The 24,546-nt window shown below is 41.5% G+C and overlaps 1 protein-coding gene across 1 annotated transcript in view; it reads right to left on the minus strand.

The window, feature by feature from the left end:
* The window catches only part of ARHGAP6 (Rho GTPase activating protein 6), a 483,079-nt gene that overhangs the window by 14,742 nt on the left and 443,791 nt on the right, over positions 1-24,546 (minus strand). Inside the window, exons 9-10 of the mRNA XM_063083843.1 lie at positions 18,785-18,964; positions 4,075-4,172 (exon numbers count right to left, since the gene is read on the minus strand). Of these exons, the coding sequence (XP_062939913.1) occupies positions 4,075-4,172; positions 18,785-18,964 (278 nt within the window). The remainder of the gene's footprint in view (positions 1-4,074; positions 4,173-18,784; positions 18,965-24,546) is intronic.

The raw sequence follows: 24,546 nt of genomic DNA on the forward strand, positions 1-24,546 counted from the left end.
ACCTTAGTAATAAAAATCTCTTCTAATCTCCCTTTGGCATCTGTTTTGGTTGAAGCTAAAAATTTAAGTAGACAAGTACAAAAAAAAAAAAAGAATTATTTCATTCCTCCAATTCTGATGTTGCATAAAGAAGGGAAAAACCCAAATCAAAACAAAACAGTAAGTTCCCAAATATCACTAAATGTTTGCTCTTTCAAAACATTAATTATAACAAATATTTTCATGTTCTGGGTTTTACACTCTTGTTTCTTTTCCCTTGCAAATAAAATTATGTGCAGTTTCCACTTGGCCTCACAGGAATCTAAAGCTTTATTTAGGTATGTGAACTGGTGTCAAAGAAAAGAAGTTTCAGGAAAAAAATCAAAGGGTTGGAAGCCAATAACGGGCTTTTCTTTTAGACAGGATGCCACTCTTAAGAGTGGAAGGGACCTCTCTGGTGCCATATTGCCTGGTAGGTTGCTATCTCGTGGAAACCAAGGTAGAATCTAGTGATGCCCAAGTCTTTGATAAGTAATCGTAAGAGAACAAATGGTGAAATTCAAAGTAACCTGATAGTAATAAACACTTATCATAAACCAGATACTATTCTAAGAGCACACAACTCTTTAAAGTTGGCACCACTTTTTATCTCTAGTTTACAGATAAGGAAACTGAGAAAGAGATTAACTAATTTACCCAAGACCACATAATTAATAGCAGTGGAACTGGAATTCAAACTCAGGTGATCTGCCTCTGGATCCGAAGCTCATAACCAGCATGTTAAACTACACAAGTGTGTGTTATTGACAGATAATTGACATGCTGATGTATACAGCACCATCTGGCCGTCTGGGGTACTATAATTTACCATCACTGTAATCTACCATCACAGTAATCTAATGTCACTGTAACCCATCATCACTGCTTCTTGACTTAAGTGCCACCCCTCAGTCTGTCATTTAAGGGTTTTGCCCTCTGTGCTGGCCAGTCTCTTTATTGTGCCCCCAGCCAGCTAACATATTAGCTGCTATGGCCAGGCCCTGGTCCAAGCTCCCCAAACATCCAGGCCTGTTGACACCTTTCCCAGTCCTCAAAGCTCACTGAAAATCCTTCCTCTTCTCAGAAGCCACACCTGAGACAGCAAGTCACACCTCTTTCCCTTCTTCAAACTCCAAGAGGATTTGTGGTCTGGAGCATTGGTTCCCTTCCTTCATCAACACAAAGACACCTTTTTAATGTCAAAAATCACCCCCCCCCCCTCAAGTCCCTGTGTGATAGTAAACATGTAGTATCCAATGTGGTGGCTCTAGACCAGAGGTTCCTAGTCCTGGCTGCTAATTAGAACCATGCAAAGACCTTTTAAAAATCCCAGTGTCCAGACCACAACCCAGAACAAATGAATCAGAATCTCTGGAGGGTGGCACCCAGGCATAGCTGTTCTTCAAGCTCCCCGGGCGATTCAAATGAATAGGTGAGTCTGAGAACCACTGGCCCAGCAGCTACATTCTGCACTCCACGCTGACGTACTTAACAACAGGCCTCCCATATTTTCTCCTTGCAAGCCTCCTCCAACAAGTCGGAAAGCTCTTAATGGCTTTGGCTTTGTACAATTTTTTAATAGTATTTTAAAAATTTTATTATTTTTTATTTTTGATCTTTTTGGTCTTTGATATTTTGATATCAAATATGCTTTGATATTTTAAGCTTTCCCTATTCAGTGTGGATCATGGACCAGCATTAGCATCACCTGGGAGCTTGTTAGAAATTCAGATTCTCAGACCTCCTCCCCCAGTCCTACTGATTCACAAAGAGCATTTTAACAAGATCTCCTGGTGACCTGTATGCACAGTAAAGTTTGAGAAGCATGTTTTAAGGCACAAAGAGACTGCCTACAGCTTGAGGGGTAAGACTCACAAGCCTCAAAAGGCCACTAAAAATCAATATTCATTTATTAATGTATGTTATCAGCTTTTTGGGCTCTTCCTTGGCCTGCACCTAGAGGAAAATATACACTCTCTTCTCCTCTTTACTAAGTCAATCTTCCCCAGATGTTCTCTATTCTCCAATAACACTAGTCTCTGACACCCACAGAGATCCCACGGCTCACTTTCCTTTCCTGGAAGCCCTGACACTCACTGGAGATCTTGGTCTAGGGTCAGCTCACCTGGACCTTACAATTCTGCTTCTTACACTTACAGGGACAGGAGATAGGAGAGGCTGGACAGCTTGAGATGGGCTTAATATGTATGCTTCCTCATTTTCCTAATAGTAGAGAAAGAAAGGTTCACTTCTTACCTCGACATTTATATGGCAAAGAGCATACTTGAAAACCACATAAAAATAACTTTTATCAACCATTCTTTAAATTACAATATTTATCTGTCTAATAATGCCATACAAAACCAGAAATTTGGCCAGTAAAAATTCAGTGGTTTTTTTAGGTGTATGTTTTCTAGCTCTCCCACAGAGTACCAGTGATAGGTCATAAATGCAGCTTAATCAGAGAGTCATTAGTAGAATGTCACCATGTCTGTTTTCTTGCACACGGGAGGGAAATAAATGAGTTCACTAAAATTCTGGTGGTACATGACCTGCTGGGAAGAAAAGCCATTTGTTAGTTTAAATTAGAACTTATGCCTTGATGGGAGTTAGAAATTTAGGAAAAAATTAAGAGTAAGTCCAGTTCTCTGATAAAAAAAGCAAGACCACGAAATGCCAGACTTTCTATACAATTTGAATATATGTTTCTACGCTACTGGCTCTTGGAGCTTGAAGCCAGGCAGAATGTCTTACTTAAACCAGAATTTGGCCTGATAATAATTGGAAGAGACAAGGATTTTCAAAAATGCATTTGAAAGGGTGGTCCAATTCAAAGGTCTTCCCTGCTCAGCTGGAAATGGAAAGAAGCTGGATTTAGCAGTGCTATTAATGTAATGACCTGGGAAAGAAGGGAGTTGAACCATGTGGAACTGCTTTTCACCAAATTTCTTTAAAATTTTTAAAATCTGAAATAATTGTAAATGAAAACTAATTCATCAAATTCACATCAGTATATAGGAATAAGTTAACATGTGTCACTGTTTCTAAGTACCATCAAATAACACACATCATTATTTTATATATGATAAGAAAGAAAAAATGCTATAAATTAAATAAACTAGCACATGTCATTGGTTATAAAATTAGTCTCAATTAAAACATGGAGAAAAATGTGTTTTAGGATTGTTGAAATTCAGTAGATTACAAGTATAACACAAACGATACTTTCATAAGAGAATAGCAATAACTTTCCTATCATAAATTTCAGGTTCAATGTTATGGTGGTGATATTGCTCCCCGTTAATGATGCAATATTATCCCGCTAACTGGCTCTGCAATATGCTCAGTGGCCCCGTACACTCTGCCTTTGTAGCAAAGGCTGGGATTAACCAGAAAAACTAACTAATGCAAAAATTCAGTGCTCTTCCTTTGGCGGCAAAGATGGCAGCCAACCAACCTATAGCATGGCTTACATTTTACACACTGCAAACATGGGTGCATGTGGAGACCAGTGTGCATTTTGATGAAAAGAATCCTAGCGATAAAGAATGGGAGAGCCAAAGAGGGTGCACATCTCTAATTTCAAAAGGGCACCTAGCCCTCAGCTAAGGTCTATCTTGTGATATGGTAATGTGTCACTCCTGCTGGTAAAGCTGTACCAGTAGGGCACATCCAGGCACAGCCTTGGGAGCCCCTGAACACAGTCATCAGGATTCTAGAAGTAGAACCACTGATGTGCATCACAGTCCCTTGAGACACTTGCCAGTGATTTACTGCATTTTTTTCCCCAGTAGACACAGTGAAAAGGACCTCAGGGGGCTAGAGAAAGCTGAAAATGAAACAGAAAAATCCTGTCAAGTGGTTTCTAATTCAGGAAGTGGATTGGTAAGACTGAAACATTTTCTAGCTAGGTGGCCTGATCAGAGCTGCCGGAAGGTTACCAAAATTCCACTTCAGATCACCTCACACGGAGTTATGCAAACCTTTCTAATTCTTTACAAATGGATATAGAAGTCCCCAGCACGGCTTTAGAAGATGGAAAACTGGTATACTCACGATGACTGGGAAGCCTTTCTCCTGAGTAAATAGTCCACGACATCAGGATCGGTCTCTAACAGGCTGATCAGTACTTCGTTCTGAAGATCCGGGGGAACCTGGAGAAGCCAAATTTTGAGGCATAAGGAAAAGCATGCCAGAAAGGTAAAATACGGTATTGTCAACTTTACCATAGCATAAAACACAGCCTTAAAAGTCACAAGACAGCAAAGTGATTTGCTGGTTAAAACCAAACCTACGCCAACCCATACAGCTGGTTTAATTCTCAGGACAAACTGGGTGATTACCAAATAGTCATATTCAATCCAAAATGTCATCCCTCGTATGCCTGGAGATACAACCTAACCACTTGGATGCTTCTGTTGGTAAGATTAGATTCTCTTGTCTTTAAATAAGAAAAATATCATTAAGATATTTTAAGAGGAATGGTATCCATAATGTATTGTCCAAATGGGGACACTTTCTATGCTGTTATGCCAAGATAATAGGCATAAACTGTGACTATCTTGGGCAGTTCTGGAACATATGATCATTTATTAAGAGGGCAGGCCCTTGAGCCAGACTGGTTGTGTTTGAATCCCAGCTCTATCACTCACTAGCTGTGGGGCCTTCCACGAGGTACACAGACAAGAACCTTCGTAGGTCTCGGTTTCCTCATCTGTAAAATAGGGTAACAACAGTGCTTGCCACAAAGAGTTGCTGTGGCAATTAAGTGACTTACATGTTGAGAATTTAGAACAGTCCCTGATCAACAGTAAACACTCCCAAAAAAGAGAAAAATGCTGGCTACTACGTTTGCACAAATAACTTGATCATTCAGTGCTCCCCTTCACTCCTTTCTTGCACCCCCTCCATCACCAATTACAAGTTTCTCGCTTCATCATTTGATAGGCATCCCCTAGTGTTCTACAGATGAGTGTCACATGTTTCCTGAGCCTAATCCATGGTACATTAGAAGGTGGCCTCATGACCCTAAGTCACCCACATGGAGATGTTCTATGAGAGGACTGAACCCAGCTCTAACTGTGGGTTTTCTACTCCGTAGGTGCTGGTAGCTCAACCAAAGCAAACTCAAACTATTTAGAGAAAATATATTTTCGGTCTGACTCTTTCACACGTGGGCTCAGAGAGAAGACTTTCGAAAATAGCAGGAACAAGTCTTCTGCGAATAAGTGATTGGTGGAAGAACTGGCCTCTTGCAGAACTTGATTGTTCCTGAGCTCTGAGAAACTGGAAACAATTTTACTAATAAAAACAGGGACGAGAAAGCAAGAAAACAGTTTCCTGGTCTCATGAATCTGTCCCCCTATTTCATCCTGAATCTTCTTTAATGACACTGCCAAACCCTAGTCACATAAGCTCAAAACCTCAGAGTTGTATTCAAGCCTCTTTTTACTCAGAGCCAGGAGGTCTACCTGGCTTCATCTCTGTTACTTCTTTCCTGCCTCTTCCATTCCAACTGCAATGACCCGAGTTCGAGCCCTCATTACTCCTTTGCAGTGGTCATATGTTGGCCATTACAAACCTCCATTCCCCTCTTCTTATCACAGTTATACCCCGAGTTCCTTCTGGAAAACCAATGGCTCTCCAGCCCTTAGTTCAAGGTTGAGGTGTGTACCCTGGTCTAAGTTGATCCATCGATCCATTCCCAGACCACCATGGCTGCTTGAGCAATGGCATGTGACTCCATTAGAGGCGATGAAAAGCTGTGAGAATCCCCTGAGACTTCGGAGAGAGGACACAGTGCCTGTAGCTGTGTAAGACCTGGGGATCGTGCTGACAATGGAGCAAACAATGCTGAGAAATGAAGAGAGAAAAAGGGGGTCTCTTGCTATTGTTTGAGTCCTGGGTCAAGCTATGCCTGAAGCTTGCTTTGGACAGTTCAGCTGTGTGAGCCCTCAAATTCCTTACGCTAGTCCGAGTTTTTAGTTGAAAAGTAAAATCCCTACCTGATGGATCTTTGATGCAACAGCTTGCTAACTGGGGCACTATCTCCTTACCATGTACATCAAATGTCTTCTCTACATGTTCGTCAGAAAGCTCCGATCAAGACACTTGTTCGCTTGAAATCCTTTTTATCCCCAGAGCTGAAACTCTGCACCATCTTCTCCCCCAGCAGCTGTCCTCCCACATCCCGCTTCAGCACCCCTGTGCCTCCTGCTCTGCCCTTCTCCCACCTCCTTCCTTTCGCTCATCACATAAACATCTGACAAATGCTGATACTGAGTGCCAGGCACTGGATGCTGGAGACTCAGCTACAAACCAAACATGCAAGAATCCTAGTCCTCTGAGAGTGAATTGTCATGGCTCTGGCTGCTGAGTTGAGAGTAGATTGCAGGGAAGCCTGGGGTGAAGCAGGGAAAGCAGAGAGGAACTGTTGATCTTTCCATACGAGGGATGATGGGTGCTGAATCAGGACGGTGAGAGGGTGAGAAATATTTGGATCTGGGAGATAGTGAATAAAGAGATGACAGCATTAGCTAATTTATCTGGTGGAGAAAAAGAGAAAGAAAGGGAGAGGGAGAAGAAGAAAAAATGACTTCAACGTTTGGGACCTAGGCAACTAGAAGGAGGGGCTGCCCTTGACTGGCCTGAAGAAGCTGCAGGAAGAGAAGGTGGGGGTCAAGTTGAGGAATGTGGCCTAGATATGATAATACTGAGAGGTGTGTGAGACATCACAGTGAAGGAGATATCTAGCAGGTATCTAGGAATTAGGATCTGGAGTTCAGGGACAAGACATAGAAATTAGGGAGACACATATAGATGGTATTTAAAGCTCTGTGACCAAATGTGATGACCTGGGAATGAAAATGGTAAGAGAAGAGAAAGGGCAGAACTTTTAGGTCAAGGCTGAGAAATAATACTGTCTTACTTTATTGGGTAAAATAAACAAATAAAAAGACAGTATTTTTACTGTCTTTTTTTTTCAAACATCATGACCTAGCAGATGTGCCCTATTATATCAGTTTTTAAAAAAGTAATGCCCAAAGAATGAAAATGAGAAGCGAGATAACTCATTTTTGAAAAAATAAACAGCGAAGCAAAAAATAATACAGGCCCCAAATGTCTATCTTGAACTCTTTTTTAAAAGAAACTTCCATGAGCAAATTAGGAAAATTCCTTGCATCTTCATCTAGTTAGTTTAATTAAAATTTGCTATGCTGAGACCTGTAATAAAAAATTTTGCTCCAAGTACCAATCCACTCCCACTGAGGAACGGACAACTAGAGGGTATGTCCATTAGAGTGGTGCAAACATCACAGTATTAATTCTTTGAGAATGTGTGGTGTGCCTAATGATAAATTATCAATCGGATGCATGAGAAGAATAAGTTACAGGAAGTATCATTATTTAAAAAATAACCTTCCATACATTTTTGCTAAGCTAGTGTGAAAATCAGATTTTTTTACTTATTCGACTAGGCTTGACTCCCAAGCAATTATAATTATAGATGTTTGTTTTACGTGGCATATATGACTCTTACTCAGTAACCAATGCAAACAGAAGGGGCCAGGGCTATAAATCTCTCTCTACTTTCTTTTTTAAAGACCCATGCTACCATTTTGGCTTGGAGACATTATTTACAAATAAATAAAAAGATACAGTTAAAACTGTAGATCCATGTACTACAGGAAGGGTAGATAATATTTTCCTGCGTATTAGGCAAAACTGACTACAATGTATATAAATCATTAATTAATTAATTAATAACCCATTTTGTTACAAAATGATTTATGGCAGCTTCAAAAATTCATATGATTAAACCACATTTTTTAAAAATAAAGGAATGGTTTAGAAAATTGGGGCCAGTGGCAAAATGAGGTAGGGAATTTGAAATGATGCCTGGAATGGATTTTTCAACATTCATACAACAGCATCTAGTGCTGGTTTCCTGTCTTTCCTCTAATCTTCATCTATAATTGCACATTTCATTTTCTATCACTTAATAAAAATTTTAAAGTACTGGCTCAGTTCAATTGGATGAGCATTCATTTTCTGTAGATACCTGACAGAGAAACAAAAATCAAGTAAATAAACTGATAGAAAACAGCAACTTAAAATAAGTAAGAAAGAAATATCCAGGCAGACCATTCACTTATCCATACCTTTTCAGGAATTAGGATGCTGCCAAAAACATATCCGACTGGGTTGACAACCCCTGAGGTTCAGTTTTGGCTCTGCTGCTTATAATTAAGGTAAGCTTGGACACATCCAACATCATCCTTAGGATTTTGTTCCTGCATCTGAAAATCCTACAGGCATATCCTACCTGTCCCATTTTCCTTAATGGGGCTGTTCTGTGGATCAAAAGGTATAACAAATTTGAAAATGCCTTACCAATTGCAAAGAGAGCTAGTAACAAAAGGGTTTATTAGAAATAGATGAAATAAGTTAAATAGTTAAAAGATAAAAGCAGATAATGTGGAGATGGACAATATTTGTTCTGTAGTTTTTTCCTTGACTAATAGTCATCCATCTCTGTCTCCATTTGCCCACAAAGAAAAATCACTCTCTCTGTTTTGCTTAACATTTCTGGTGGGTAACTAAGTTACGGGATTTTCTCTCAATATGTGGGCTCTCAACATCTCTCTGAATTTCTAGAGTTATAGCCTGTAATCTCAGCCCCTCAACTGCAATGGCCTTGAAGCCAGACTCTGTGTAGCCTCCCCCTTCCAGTTCTTTCTCTTCCTCTAGACCTCGAGTCTGGCCAGGGATTATCTGACTTGTTCACCCAGAACTGATACAGGCTCCTAAGGTGTAGTTCTCTGTTAGATAGCCTCCCTTGTGGCTAGGGCAAGATCATGTCTGCCAGCCTCAGCCAAGTTATCCCAAAGGGGGCCTTGTAGGAGCTTCTGGAAAAGGTTCTCCTTCACATTGAAAAGAGATGCATGAGAGGAAATGTCTCTCTTAGTCACTTGAGATGATGGTTGCAAAATTGTTGGTAACGACTGCAGTCATTTTGCAGCTGAAGATGGCAGATCAGAGAGAGTAAAGTGCCACTGAACTGCTAAACTGTGCCCCCCGCCCCCACCCCTGGCTCCCAGGCCTCTTACCACATGAGATAGTAAATGCAGATATTTGAGGCCACCTGCCAGGCAAATGCTTCTTAAATGATGCCTCATTTTCCTCCCCTAACTTTGCCTTCCTATTCTTTCCTCTCCTACCCACACATCCATGACCTTCTCCCACGTGTTCACTCACGCACTCGATCTGATGCTCCTCCAAAACACGAGCTAGGGTGCTGTTTCTACCCAATGGATGCTCAGTAAGTGTTGTTGGAATGGCTACAAATAATAATAATAAATCAACCAGGATGATGGTTTGCATGGTGTACACTGGTCATGTTGCCCTTGCGTAGATGCTTCCCTCTACTTAAAAGTAGTACCAATGTCAGGCTGCAGCACAATCTTCTTGCTATTCATTGCTAGGGTGGGAAAATAAATTTCCTTTCCCCACCGAGGAACATCAGAATTTTTCTAAGTTCTTAAGCTATTGTTCCCATCCACACAAAAACTCCAAAAATAAAAAGTATACCTCAATAACCAAGCACATTTTTTCATTTTCTGCTTCTGGGATTTTGTATAGAGCAAAATGGGAACTAATGAGTAAGAGAGTAGAAAATGTATTACTTTTATTCAAATAAAGCAATAATGCATGTTAAAATGACGAAATGAAACCCAGCCCAAAGCCATTCTTCACTTACAAGTCATTGTTTCACATCAAAATCTCTACTGGGTTTAGTCACCTACTTAGTAATTTTAGATATTTTCTAAGGGTACCATTTATGGTTGTGTTTATCAGGAGACTCAACCCCTTAGATTTTAATGCGTTCCTTCAAAGCATAATGCTATTCCAAAAATCAAAAGAACTTTGGACTCTCCTGCTTTAGAGAAAAAATGTAAACACTGCACATGTGGAGGAATAAAACTGTCACAATTAAAATCTACCCTCTCAAATTAAAAATGAAACCTTAAATGCCTGCCTAGGGTATAACTGCTATGAGGTGGTTTATTCCATCAAGCACTGAGAGGGAAAAATGGTATGAGTTTTCTCCATTTAGTAAGTCACCATAGCAAACCAATAAGGGCTTCTGGAAGAGCAGTTTCCAGGATCAGGCCCGACTGTACTTGCCACTGGGTGTCCCACACCAACCCACCACTTTGCACTTGACCAGGAAGGATGTTTTGGGATTTAAAACTCTAACACTCCACAGCAAAAGTAAATATCATTGGAAATCATGATGACATTTTTTTAGTTAACGAACACACCAGAAAAGAAAAAAACCTTTTGCTGTTTATGGAAACAAAAGCTCAAACGAGGGCAGGCCCAGCCTAGAATATTTTGTGTGGCTCTGTTGTGACAAAGTGTTAACAATTGAAGAGGACCTGGGTGTATTTGGAGGACCAAAGATGCATTAAATTCAACAAGTATTTCTCAAGTGCCTGATACATGCCGGGCAGTGTTTTTTGACAATTGGGGCACATTAGTGAATGAATACAGTGGAAGAGCACAGGGCTCATGAAGCTATGTTGGGGGACGACTCAGGTAAGGAAGATGAAGAAAAATTGGCAGTCTTTGCTCCATGGCAATAGGTGAAAGAAGTGGAAATGGCTTGGGAGTAATATGCACGCACACCCTTCCACGGGTGTGTGATGCCAAAAGCACACATGCTCTGTCTTTGCAGATTGGGACAAGGTAAGCAGGCTCCAGCAAGAACAAGTACTAGCCCTTGAAGCCATCTGCTGGCCTGCACATCAAATGGCGACTCACTTGTTAATGATTAGTCTAGAGGTATTAATGCTGTCAAAGATCTCCTTCACTCCAGGATTAACATTGTGAAAATGTCCATACTACCCAAAGCGATCTACAGATTTAATGCAATCCCCACCAAAATACCATTGACAGTCTTCACAGAAATGGAAAAAACAATCTTACCTTTCACATGGAACAACAAAAGACCCCAAATAGCCAACACAATCCTGAGCAAAAAAAAAAAATAAAGTCGGAGGCATAACACTACCTGACTTCAAATTATAGTACAAAGCTATTGTAACTGAAACAACATGGTACTGGTATAAAAATCGACATTCAGACCAGTGGAGTAGAATTGAGAATCCAGAAATCAACCTTCAGGCTTATAGCCATCTAATATTGGACAAAGGCAACAAAAATCTACATTGGAGAAAAGACTGCCTCTTCAACAAGTGCTGCTGGGAAAACCGGATATTCATATGCAGAAGAATGAAACTAGATATGCATCTCTCACCATACACTAAAATCAACTCAAAATGTATTAAAGACTTAAGTATAAGATCCAGAACTGAAAGATTACTAAGGGAAAATATAGGTGAAACACTCCAGCAGCTAGATCTGGGCACAGACTTTATGAACAGGAGCCCGAAAGCATAAGCAGCTGTTTTAGTCCATTTTGTGTTGCTATAACAGGATACCTGGGACTGGGTAATTTATAAAGAAAAGGGGTTTATTTGGCTTATGGTTCTGGGATGGTTGCATTTGGCACGGGCCTCAGGCCACTTCTACTCATGGTGGAAAGTGTAAATCTGCCGGTGGGTACGAGCAGATCACATGGTGAGAGGAAGCAAGAGAGAGACAGAGAGGAGGTGCCAGGGTCCTATAAACAACAAGCTCTCACAGGAACTAATAGAGCAAGAACTCACTCACTACCCCTCTTCCCCCAGGGAGAGCATTAATCCATTCATGAGGGATCCACCCATGACTCAATCAGTTTCCAACACTGTCACATTGGAGATCAAATTTCCATATGAGTTTTGGAGGGGACAGCACATCCAAACTCCATCAGCAGCAAAAGAAAAAAATAAACAAATGGGACTATATCAAACTAAAAAGCTTCTGCACAGCAAAGGAAACAATCAACAGAGTGAAATGACAACCTACAGAGTGGGAGAAAATTTTTGCTAGCTATGCATCTGACAAGGGATTAATATCCATAATATACAAGGAACTCAAACAATTATGTAGTAAAAAACCAAATAACCCAACCAAAAAATGGGCAAAGGAGCTGAATAGACATTTTTCAAAGGAAGACATACAAATGGCCAACAGACACATGAAAAAATGCTCAACATCACTAGTCATCAGGGAAATGCAAATTAAAACTACATTGAGATATCACCTCACCCCAGTTAAACTGGCTATAATCAAAAAGATGGTGAATAACAAATGCTGGTAAGGGTGTAGGGAGAAGGGAACACTCCTACACTGTTGGTGGGACTGTAAATTAGTACAACCACTATGGAAAACAGTATGGGGCTTTCTTAAACAACTACAGATAGATCTTCCATATGATCCAGCAATCCCACTTCTGGGTATATACCCAGAGGAATGGAAATCATCATGTCAAAGGGATACCTGCACTCCCATGTTCATTCATCGCAGCTCTGTTTACAATAGCCAAGACATGGAACCAACCTAAATGTCCATCAATGGATGACTGGATAAGGAAACTGTGGTCTATCTACACCATGGAATACTACTCCACCATAAAAAAGAATGAAATTCTCCCATTTGCAACAACATGGATGAGCCTGGAGAAACTTATGTTGAGTGAAATAAGCAAAGCACAGAGGGATAAATACCACATGTGCTCACTCATATGTGGGAGCTAAGAGAGAAAGAAGGAAGGAAAGAAAGACCACAGTGGTGCGTTGGACTTAGAGAGGGAGAGAACATTCCTTGGGCTACAAAGTGGAGTGAGGGGGAAAGAGAGGGGGGAGGGAGGTTGGGGATAATTGGGTGGGGGACACGGGGTACAAATGTAATTTGTGATGATGGGTATACAGCTAGTATGAATCTGGCCCCTGCATCATGAGCATGAGGGGTGACAATCAGCTTATCTCATGAATATTCATAACTACTAATAAAAAAAAGATCTTCACTCCCTGTTTTCAGATTGGCTAAAATACATTTTCTCTTTCTTTCCCACTAGTGGACACCATATCTGAGATGCCTCATCAAAGAAATGATTCACTTAGTAGCTGCATTACTTGGGTAAATGAACTTGGCTTAATCCTCATCAAATGGTAAAATTTAGATAAGCCGATATGTACGTAATGACTAGCCCAACCCCCTGCACATAAACAGCTATGTAAAAAAGGAAATGGAAATCATATATAATTATCTGGACATATTGGTAGGTTTCTTGTTGGATGATCTGGACGGCTGTTTGATTCCTATTGACTTGGCGTGCAAAAGAGATTTTAGGGAAATGCAATTTGCACGCGGGAACACAGAGAACACAAAGCAAAAAGCTCGGCTTCCCAGCTTGGAATCCTCTTCATAGCCTGTGACCCTTGCTCCCAGCAGTGCTCATTTGAAAGTTCCCACGTGTGCTGAGTGGTCCCCAGCTCAGGCTGACGCCCCAGTGGGGTGGGAACGCGCTGGCTTTCCCACGTCTCCAGTGCACTCTGACTTTTCATCAGCCTACAAGGGTGATGGCTTCTCTTCCTTGCTTCTCCCCGAAAAAACCCTACTAGGAACCATATCATATCAGCCCTCAGAATGAGCTCACAGTTTTTTCCCCTCTGCTCTGAAGTTCTTAAGTCCCATAATGATGAGTTTGCTCCATTCCCAATATCAATCACAGAAGCCACAATTTCCGGAACAATTAGTGTGTCAGTGACTTAGTTGGTGAATGCTTTCTGCTTAGGATAATAGCAATGACCACTTCTAGATATGTGTGATTCTTATCTTTTATTTCCAGTGTTCCCAGAGAGTATCATTCTATGTTAGCCAGTTTCTAAATCATTGTTAATATCAGAAATGGAGGGTAAGGGAATCTGAGGAATATGGACACCGAACCAAAAACAAACAATAGCAACCAAAATACATTTTTCTAGCAATATAAAGATGCAGTATTTATTCAACAAATAATTACCAAGCACCTATCTTCTGCCAAGTACTTTCTAGATGTTATGGATGTCAGTGAACAAAAAAAAAAATCCCTGCCTTAATAAGGTTTGCATCTTATTAGGCTTCAATAAGTGTAATTAATAACTAAATTATATAGTTAGTTAAACGGTGATACATGTAGCAGAAAAGAGAAAAAAGAGTAGCGTAGGGGCTAGGAGTAAATACGTGTGGGAGCAGGTCACAGTATTATACACAGAGGTCAGGGTGGGCTTTATTTCTAAGACAACATTTAAATGTCTTTTGATAGCATTTAAGTGTCTTTTGATAGAGCAGGCACTTCATCACTTTAACATAATAATAGCAGCAGTCTTTATTGTTTTTGTTTTTGAATGCCTAGTGTATGTCAATCCTGTCCTAGGTGCCTTAAAATGTCATTTCTAATTCTCAAAACAATCCTGTAAAGTAGGTCACTTCATCTCATTTTTTTACAACAGGAAAAAGAAGGCTTAAGGAAGTTAAGCATGGGGTGCAAGATCACAGAGTGAATAAATGGCTTAGCAGGGATTTTGAATTTTTGGTAGCTCATTCCAAAGCTCATGGTCATTCTACCATACTGGTTTTTCCAAGATGTAGTTTCCCTAGGTGTGGTTAGGAAACTATCAGACCCTCCTGGAGATGTTCTTTAGAAGGTGCAGATTCCTGGGCTCTATCCCAGTGCTGCTCAATCTGCCTCTCTGGGGTGGGCCTAAAGAATCTGAATATCTAGCAACTTTCCTTACAACTGTTGTATGCTTGAGGTGGGGAATATTATAATCTGCTGTCTCAGTCTTTCGACAGAGCGGTCACGGTCACGATGGTTGTTATCATGACCTCTTTCCAGCTCTAGGATTTCCAAACCAGAGCCTGAAAAGAAAAAAAAAAACAATGCAAAGGACTGTCCTAGCCAGATTCTTCAATTAGGTGTCACCCTCTGAATCCAGGTGACTTTTCTGCATTATGGGACAAAGCCAGGTTCTTTTCTGCCCTTTCTCATTAACTCGGATACTGGCCACTTGGGAGAGGCAGTCTCAGCATCAGGAAATGAAGGATATTAGAACACTCAGAACAAACTTTGGGTCTCTGCCAGGCCTCTGTGGGCTTCTATATCCCTTCCACCAGTTCTTCTGTGGAATCACTGCCTCCAGGGTGCGCTCTGCCTTCAAGGACACGCTCACAGCCACTTAACAAGTCTTCCTTTCTAATGCCAACGAAAGCAACATCTTCCTTTCTGAGCTCACAAACCCTTCCAAGGACTGTGAAACTGCACAGTTCCTAACTACTTTTAACCACCAGGCCCTGCCTATCTTCATCCTGCCTTGTTTGGAATTATACTAATTCTGAAAACCTCTTAAAAAAGCAACACAAACCAAAATGAAATAGCTGTATAGACAATTGCATTTTCATTCACCCACACAGACTAGCTTTGCCAAATGACCACCAGCCTGGTAAAACGAACTACATTTTGAAATGCCAAATATGCAAAGAGAATCTAAAATGTGATGAGATTCATTTTCTTCTGTGCTTTTTGGAAATAAAAGAGAGAAAGTCAGTGCTAGGCCATGGAACCATGGAGATCTTAGAATTAGAAAGGATCTTGGATATCATTTGCTCAAACCCAGTCCTTTGATAGCTAAAGACATAGAAATCTGAGGAGATGAGGTCATGTAGCTAATGTATAGCAGAGACAGAAATACAAGGGTACCTCAAAAAGTTTGTGAAAAAATGGATTAAAAAGTAATACGACCCCGGGCTCCTGAGCCATGGTGGTGGAGGGCTGAGGGCCACACCCCCCAATATCTGCAACCAGCCCAGCAATGACCACTGAGCCACTACTGGAACCCCCCTGGTCTTCTCTGCAGGAATGAGGGGGGTGCCACAGGCCTCGACCAATCCCCCACTTCGTACACCTCCCACCCTATTTCCTTCCTCCTTTCTCTCTCCCCCTCCACCCCAACTGCTCTTAGAATATAAAAAAATAATATTAATAAATAAATTTTTAAAAAGAAACAACATACTGTACCCCACAAATATGTACAAGTAAATGTTAAAATATTTTTTTTTAAATCTGAAAAAAAAGAAAAAAGTAATACAAATCTTTCCATGAACTTTTTGGAGACCCCTCTCTATAGTAAAGTTTTCTGGTTCCAGAGCAAGTTTCTTTTTAAAGAAACAGGTTTGGGATCTTTGTCCCTCCTTTCCTCCCCTCCCACTATCCTTTTTCTCAATATATAATTCCCATAATCCTTCTAAAGAGATCAGGAGTGATTACATTAATAATCAACTTACTCTGGGAACGATATCCTTAATTCCCCTGTGCCTAAACCTTTTCATATCTATAAAGAATAATAATTGGTAATATGGAAATCATGTGTCATAGAACTGCCATCCAGTCATTCATTAATTCAACAAATATTTATCGTGTTCCTATCATGTCCCAGGCACAGGAGTAATGCAGTAAGAAACCAGATGGAAACAAACAAATCTTGTCATGGAACTTATATTCTAGTGGGGAAACACACAACAAACAAGATAAATGAGTAAAAACCCTATATTAGTAGTGGCAAGTGCTAAGGAGAAAAAACAGGGAAAAAGAATACGGAGTGAGAACGTGTGTGTGTGTGTGTGTGTGTGTGTGTGTGTGTGTGTGTGTGTGTGTGTGTGTGTGTGTAGCTGCATTTTAGAGAGGGGGCCAGGAAAGGCCTCTTTGAGAAGTAAAGACCATAACTGGGGAATACAAATAGAAGTTACTACCCGAGGGAATCTTGACATCAATCCCTACAGAGAATGGCAAACCAAGATCAGATCTGGAAAAAGCTGGAAAAGGTGGAACACATGTTTTTCTGCTGTTCTTAGTAATCCAGGTGGCAGCAGCTGCACTTTCAAGGAGACCAGGATGAGTTTTGTTAGCATCTGAGGTGAAAAGAAATGGCTGATGGTTTGTGGTTTCATATAAAGGAGAACTCTGCTTAGAATACAGAATTTAAAGAATAGAATTAAGATTGATGAGAGGTGTTATTTTGTTAAAAAGAAAGCCAGAGAACATGAAGTAATGCCAAGATTATTTGGCAAGATAATATGTGACTTAAAACTTGGTGAAAATGTTGAAAAGTTCAGATATTTGATTCATCCAAGTATGTAATTAATTATGAGAATTTTGGCTGAAGTGTGAAATCTATATAGAGTCAATGACTAACTCAACAGGTTTGGAGAGTTTACCATGTGTGACACAGGGACAGTACTTCAGAGACACAAAGAGGAGCAAGATACCATTCTACCTCAGTGAACTTTTCACTGTGGTATGTCCATTTTCTTTTCCTCCTGTGCATCCAGCCAGAATACATTTCCCAGCCTTCCTTGAGGTTAAGTGTGGCTTCTGGATAAGTTCTGGCCAACAGGATTTGAGTGAACATGATGGATGCCCTTCTAGGTTTGCCCATAAAATCCTAGAGGATGGCTGAGTCTCAAGATGCAATGGGCTGTGGTTCCTAAATCACCAAATATCTGATTAAACTTTATGCCAGTGAGATATTTGTGTCTGTTGTGTACAGCTGAGGCAGCTTGTGTTGCCTAACTAATGTAACCATTAACGCTTGCATAGACTTTCGCAGTTTGCATGATGCTTTCACATACCAAACAATTCTGGTGATCATCCAGGGAATTAGGTCATATTTTAATTTTACCCATTTCACAGAAGCTGAAATTGATGCCTGTCGAATATCGAATTACTTGGTCACAGTCATACAGGTAAGACACCGAGGGCAAATATTCTAAACCATTGACTCTCAAATTACAAAATACTATTGGTATAAGACAAGCATGGCAATAAATCTAATGCAAGGCATTTGATAAGTAGAGACAAACTATTAAGGAGATTCAAGACCTGCAACTAACATTCTTGGTTGAAGGGGCCACAAAAGGCTCTAGTGGAATAGGTAGGCTTTATGGTGTCTGCAAATGGACGAGAGAAGTGGGAGAAGAAACATGGCGAAAGAGCCTGTAAATTTTCACATGCAATCTGAGTGGTGACAGAAATAGAAGAGAGTTGGCATTTGTTCTAATGTTTCAAGGGAAGCTGGAGCAAGCAATGCAGTTTTATGAAGGAAAACAGGATCTGGTAATTCAGTACAAATAAAAAAAAATTTATTGAGTGCCTGCCAGATGGAGGGCCTTCCAAAAGTGTACAGAGGATACAGAGAGGAGATAACAAGGGCACAGCACTTGCTTTAAAGGCATTTATAATCTACTGGGGGAATTGGTCATAAATGACCATAACACAATGTTGAGAAATATAAACATCAATAAGAACAGTAATGGGGTTCAGAGGACAGAAGAGTGGCATGGGAAGGGCAGGTGAAGCTTCATGCGGGAGGTAAAATGTCAAGATTCACCTTGGAGGAGGTGCTGTCACTGAGGATGGTTATGAATATGTGAATTCATGAGGGCCACCGGTAGAATTCCAAAAGGAAGGGTTTTACCAATATTCTGAGCAGGGACACTGCTTTATGAATAATTAAATGACTCCAAAATGTGACCATTGTTTAGGGGACAACAAAATGAAATTTGTAATTCGGGTGTGTTTGGGTCCACATGGAATCACAAACTTACAATGACATCATAGTTATGAGCATTTCTGTTCCTTCTGAAACTGCCTGGCTTCCAGTGAATTCGATCAATGGCTGGCACTGCGGACCAGAAGGTGGCGTGCTTGAGCTTCATTACGCCACCAGAGGCACCCTCTAGGCAGTTTCCTGAGGCGTCCTGCCACAGAAGGGCCACCTACCATGAACAGGGCTTCGTAATTTTCAATCATCTTCTGCACCACAGCGATGATGGCTGTGCTCTCCTCAGCCCGGGCCGAGCTCTGCACAGAAAACTCTTTGTCTGACGACTTCTGCTTATGCAGCAGGTTGGGCCCAAATATGGTGGCCAAGTTTAGAGACGTCATTTTGTTCCCAGTGACCTATGGGAGACGAGAACACAGGACTGTTAGTATGTTTGCTTTTCAAAATGCTGGGTACCTCAATAATCAATGAAACCTTTTCCTTCTCATTTTTTTTCCCTGCAAGGTTAATATCATCTTTGTCGGAATCCACGAGGGTGCCAACGTGGGCCTTTGCTTCATTTCTTGGGTTGAAACTCATTGCTCTGGTCATCTCAATAATATATGGAGTAAAAATCTGCAGTTCCGAATTGTCTACTGTGAAACTGGTCCAGATAAAATTTCTATCCTGCCTGTTCTTAAGAAATATTGATGTCCTTCCATCTACCCATCCATCCATTCATCCACCCATTCCTCCATCCATCAATCCATAATCTCTCCATTAATTCATCCACTCAGTACCTACCATAGGCTAGGCATTTTTCATGGATGATAATTATTTTTGAATTTTTCTAATGATGAGGAAGAAATTGGTAAAGGGCCACAAAATTTTTTTTACACTCTGTAATGATAAAATAAAAAAAAAAATTTCTAATGATGATCACAACATAGTCCTTATTTTAAAGGACTGGGGGGGGAGGGACAAACCTGTCATTTACAGGTAGTGAGTGCTCAGTATGAAGCTATCAACTCCAGAGGCTCCAGGAACACTACCACAAAGGTGGCAGTATTTGCACAAAATCTAGAAGGAAGAGTGGAATTTGCTAGGCTGGAAAGCAGAGGATCTGGGGTAGGGGGGCAATTTTACAATGGAGAAAACACCTTATGAAAAGACAGAAAGATGTAAAATATGTCAAGGAGCCCCAGGAAGTTCAGCGTGGCAGGTGTTCTGCAGGAAAAGCAGGTGAGGGCAGGTGAGAGGGTCCCTGTGTGTCAGACCAATGAGCTTAGGTTGTGATCTAAGCGCAAGAGGATTCTGAACAGAGGAGAACGGAGATAGGACTTGCATTTTAGAAAGAGCAATCTATGGACCAGGAGATGGGGGATGCAATGAAGTGAGAGCACCTGGGACACACCACGACAGCCTAGCTTACAGCAGCCAGCATCTCAACCAAGACGAGAGACGTAGGGACGAAGAGCAGCTTCCAAAGTTATAGAGGGGGATAATGCTGAGGGTGAGGACTCCATGTTTAAACAGCAACAACAACAAAACACAGAGAACAAAAAAAGGGAGAAAAGTAAATGAGGAACACATGGGGCCAAGGAGGGGTTCTGTAAACTCCCACACCCTTAAGGAGCCGCTGATGAAGGAGGCTGAAAATGGGTCAGAAGTTAGGAGAATAAGAGAAACCTGTATCCGGGACGGAATGCTAGGGGACTTAGTTCCAAGTGAGCGAGCCTCTGCGGCAGGTTTTCACCGAGACGTTGCCCTTCCCTCCGGGCTGGGCTCTCTGCTGCTTCCCACGTCCTAGCGAACAGCCATTCCCGGAGGGGCAGGGACGAGAAGCAGGTGCAGGCACGGAAACGGCCAGTGCACACGCTTTGTTCAAAAGGCCTCACAGAGAAGGAGGGAGAAGAAAATGGGAAGAGCTAAAGGGGAGGACGGGGGGGAAGGAAGGGAACTATTTTTGGCTTGAAGTATAAAAAAATTACTCATGTTCAATACGTTAATAATTAGAAAGCACAGGTAAGCAAAAAGGAAAAAAATGTCCACGATTCTGCCACTGCCAAGCACTGCCGTCCACACGCCTTCCTATGCACAGATTATTCCTATGTTATTATTTTCTTTTTTAAAACTGGGATCATCCTCCATACGTTATTCTGTAACTTGCTTATTATCTGTTAACACTATGTTGCATCCATCTTTCCACATCCAAAAAAATCCTCTATCTCTAATCTTTGTTGGCGCCTAGCATCTCATTGCACAGAGAGACCGTGATTTGTTTTAACCACAGTCAACTGATGGGCATTTATGTTGTCTTCAATTTTCTGTCATTATAAGAAATGGTACAAAAATATCCTCGAAAAGACATTTTGTGAGCTTGGCTGAGCATGGTCTTAGGAGGAATTCCTTCCAGTCAAATGGTTGTAATAAGGAATATGAGCATTTTTTAAGGGCTTGGCAGATCTTTTCATTTATTTCTTCTTCAGATGGAAGGGAGAGTCTGGGTAAGTTTCTCTAGGCCAGGTTTCTCTACCTTGGCACTAGTGAAATTTGGGGCCAGATCATTCTTGCTGTGGGAGCTGTCCTGTGCATTAGAGGACATTGGGCAGCATTCCCAACCTCAACCCTCTAGGTGCCGGGAGCATCTTCCCCCTCAAGTTATGACAACCAAAATTATCTCCAGGCATGGCCACATGTCCGCTGTGAGGCAAGGTTGCCCCTTGTTGAGAACCACTGTCTACATGAGTTTTTATTTCTCTTGTCAATATCAGTTGAGAATCTAGGACTGCTGGGATAATTATGGGGACCATGGCTGCTTGGTGGGGATCTTTTGCCTGGGAATGTCTACACAGTCTTTGAGAAGCACGTGGGTGCCCAGCATAGAATTCAGGAGTCCTGATGTATGGCCCACACAAAGCCCCTGGAGCCCTGCCCTCATCTGGTGGAGCCCTGAGCTGGTGGCTGCCCTGCCCTGCAATCCCAGGGTGACACGTGCATTTTGTTCTTTTTAGAAGGCAAGGCTTTTCCAGGTGAATGATTTGCCGCCAAGGAAAATTATCTCATGTGGTAAACACTGGGAATTTGAAAGAAAGTACTCTTTAAATTATTTTTTCTTTGTTTTATTTCACTGATATAAAACTTGACACGTTTTCACTTTATTTTTTATTTCTCTCCCTGGAAATTCATGGTTAAGGATAAAATCAAATACGTGTCATTTTCAAACTCCTCCTTTAGAACCCAGAGGCACTTGGAGTGCTTCCCCTCCCCCTTTAAAGCAATATTAGGGTGTTCTCAATTTTTTTGAACATTAACAAATAGAAGATTTTGTTGTCTTTTAAAAGAATGTTTAGTGCAAGGACAGTCCAGAGCTGTTTCCGTTCTCTTCTTCTCCGGTTGCTATTCTGGGAGTGCAATACGACCCGTCCGTAAAATTGCACATAGATTCCAGCTGTGGACCAAGCCATTGGGGTTTGTTAACACTTTTTGGTTTGGTTTGGTTTTATTGTTTTTTAACCTGAAAAGAAGACTTGTACCTTCTACCTGTGCTCCTCATTTTCAGCATATATTTACATATATATATATATGGCTGTGTCTAGGTAATATAATGAGCACTCGAGGCCGTGCCATTATTTCATTACTTAATTAGCCAGCCAATTCAAGGAAATCTTTGGTCTTCACTAAATAAGCATGCTAGATCATTTCTAAGCCTCATGTGAATAGCTCGCACTTATTAGAAGTCTAGTATGTGCAGACACTGGGCTAGAGGCTATTTCAACTTTCTCACTACCAGTGCACGAAGCCCCTGCTGATGTCCTAATCTTACAGATGGGGGATGTGATACCCAGAGCCCAGAGCCAAGAGGTGGCGTGGCAGCTAGGAAGCGGGTGGCCCCACTCCAGGCAGCCCTACTCTGTCCCCACAGCACCTGGGTGCACCTCTTCCTGTTCCCTCGTGCTGGGCTCATCCTGCCACGCGTGGGGAATGGGAAGACGAGCTTGAAAGCCACAGGTCCTGCTCAAGTTCCAAAGCCGACCCACTATTCCCTAGAGGCGTGGACCAAAGACCAGTCTCGCAGTCTACGTTGGGGGTTTGTGACTTCTTTTTTGCCTCACAGACCTTTCGAGAACCTAATGCCAGCTAGGGACTCTCTTGCCAGACAAATGCACATTCACACCACGTTCCCACGCAGTGCTAGGGGGTGCTTGGACTGCCTGAAAAACCACTGCTCAGAAGGCTTCAATTTTGTTTCTGCTCTATTCTTTCTAGACGAAATGAAATGTTTCTTACATTTTAGAATTTCTCTTTTCCCTAAGGAGCAAAACAAGGAGCAAACTACACAAAATGGAATGAAACAAAATAAACACAAGATAGCAAAACACCACAATGCAATAAAGTACCCATATTATTTCCCCCAAAAGCACTGATTGACTAGTCAACAATTTTTCTCATGCCCTTCTTCTAGACATCTTTAAGATCTCATTAGTTAATGATGTGCTTATTTTTAACCCCCCAGTAGAGAGGAAATATGACGTTCACTTTAGAGATGAGGAAGCAAAGACCTTCCCCTGCCCCAACTCTTTCCTTCCCTCTTCTTCTCTATCCTAAAGTCACGGTCACGGTCATGCAGCGAGGTGCTCGCCGAGCCTGTGTGCGCCTTCAAGCTTCTTGACAGTCTGATTCAGTTTTCTCCTATGTTGCAATCCATAAAAACAATGGCCTAACAAGTAGATAACACAAGCTAACAAATAGGTAGGAGAAGTTGAAAAATGCTCTGTTTCTTGACTATATTTTATAATTTGATTTTTACGCCCTCTCCAGTCTGCCAATTCTATATTCTCTACCTGTTCGTGCCAAACCAACTAAAGAAATAATAAACAAAGACTCTCTCTCTCCATCCTGTCCCTCTACCCTTAACTACTATGACAAAGGGTTGAGCCAGCTCCCATCCCTATGTCATGCTTATGTGGTGCCTTCACTCAGTCTCTGTACACCCTTTGGTGTGTAGCTTAAATTCAGTCTCCTCCATGAAGCTGTCCCTAAAGTTTCTGGTCCATATTCGTCACTTCTCTGAATCTCTGCAGTGACTCTGTGCTGCATTCTCTAATTCTATATCTGCCTTATGTCCTCACCTCCTCCACCTCTTAGATGCCCCAGCATCCTGAGAACATCCGGAGTCATTAGAAAATCCCCGAACAGCAATCATGGGTTTATAAGAACTTAGGGTAGGTGCTCAGGACATATGTGATTCAAATACCAAGGCCATTCTTCCATGGAAACATTTATAATGGGAATTGTTATGTATACTGGCATTTTTACAAAAGCTGCCTAACTCACTCTCCCTCTGTCTCTAACCAAACTACAGCACAGATTATATCACCTGTTATTGAATCCTTCCAAAGATTCACGGCTTAAAAGAATCACCTACCTCTCACAGAGGCATTCAGTACTCTATGAACCTGGCCCAGTTTCCTGTGGTCCCCTCAGTACTCCACTTCACTCCAGTCCAAGGTGGCTGCACGGGCTGCTTGCTCTCTGCTCACTTTTAACCATTTCCTGGAAGCAATGCTCTCCTTCTATTTCTCCTGCTGCTTTAGTCTTTGGTTATTAGTCCTTCATTTCAATGCAAGGTTTCGGTTAAGAGTGTCCAGAAGCCTTTGTAATCCCTTGCTTCCTTGTACAACTTTGCTGTTGCCAGGATCTTTTCATATTCCTTCGAGGAAACTAGGCCTCTCAACCACTGTGTAGTGTAGGTTGAGGAAGTTTTATTCCCCAAGTCCAGATGAGGAAACCCAGGTTTAGAAAAATTAATAAACTTATCCAAGAATACATGGCCAGTGAATTATAGGGCTACCACGTGTTCTCGACCAGGAGTGATTTTGACTCAACCCCCCCCCCCCAAGGGAGACTTGGCAGTGTTTGGAGATAACTTTGGTTGTCACAACTTGGTGGGGGGAGAAGGGGCTGGTGCTGCTACTGGCATCTAGTGGGTAGAGGCTGC

The sequence above is a fragment of the Cynocephalus volans genome, chromosome X (genome assembly GCF_027409185.1).
Source record: "Cynocephalus volans isolate mCynVol1 chromosome X, mCynVol1.pri, whole genome shotgun sequence".
Classification (NCBI taxonomy): domain Eukaryota; kingdom Metazoa; phylum Chordata; class Mammalia; order Dermoptera; family Cynocephalidae; genus Cynocephalus; species Cynocephalus volans.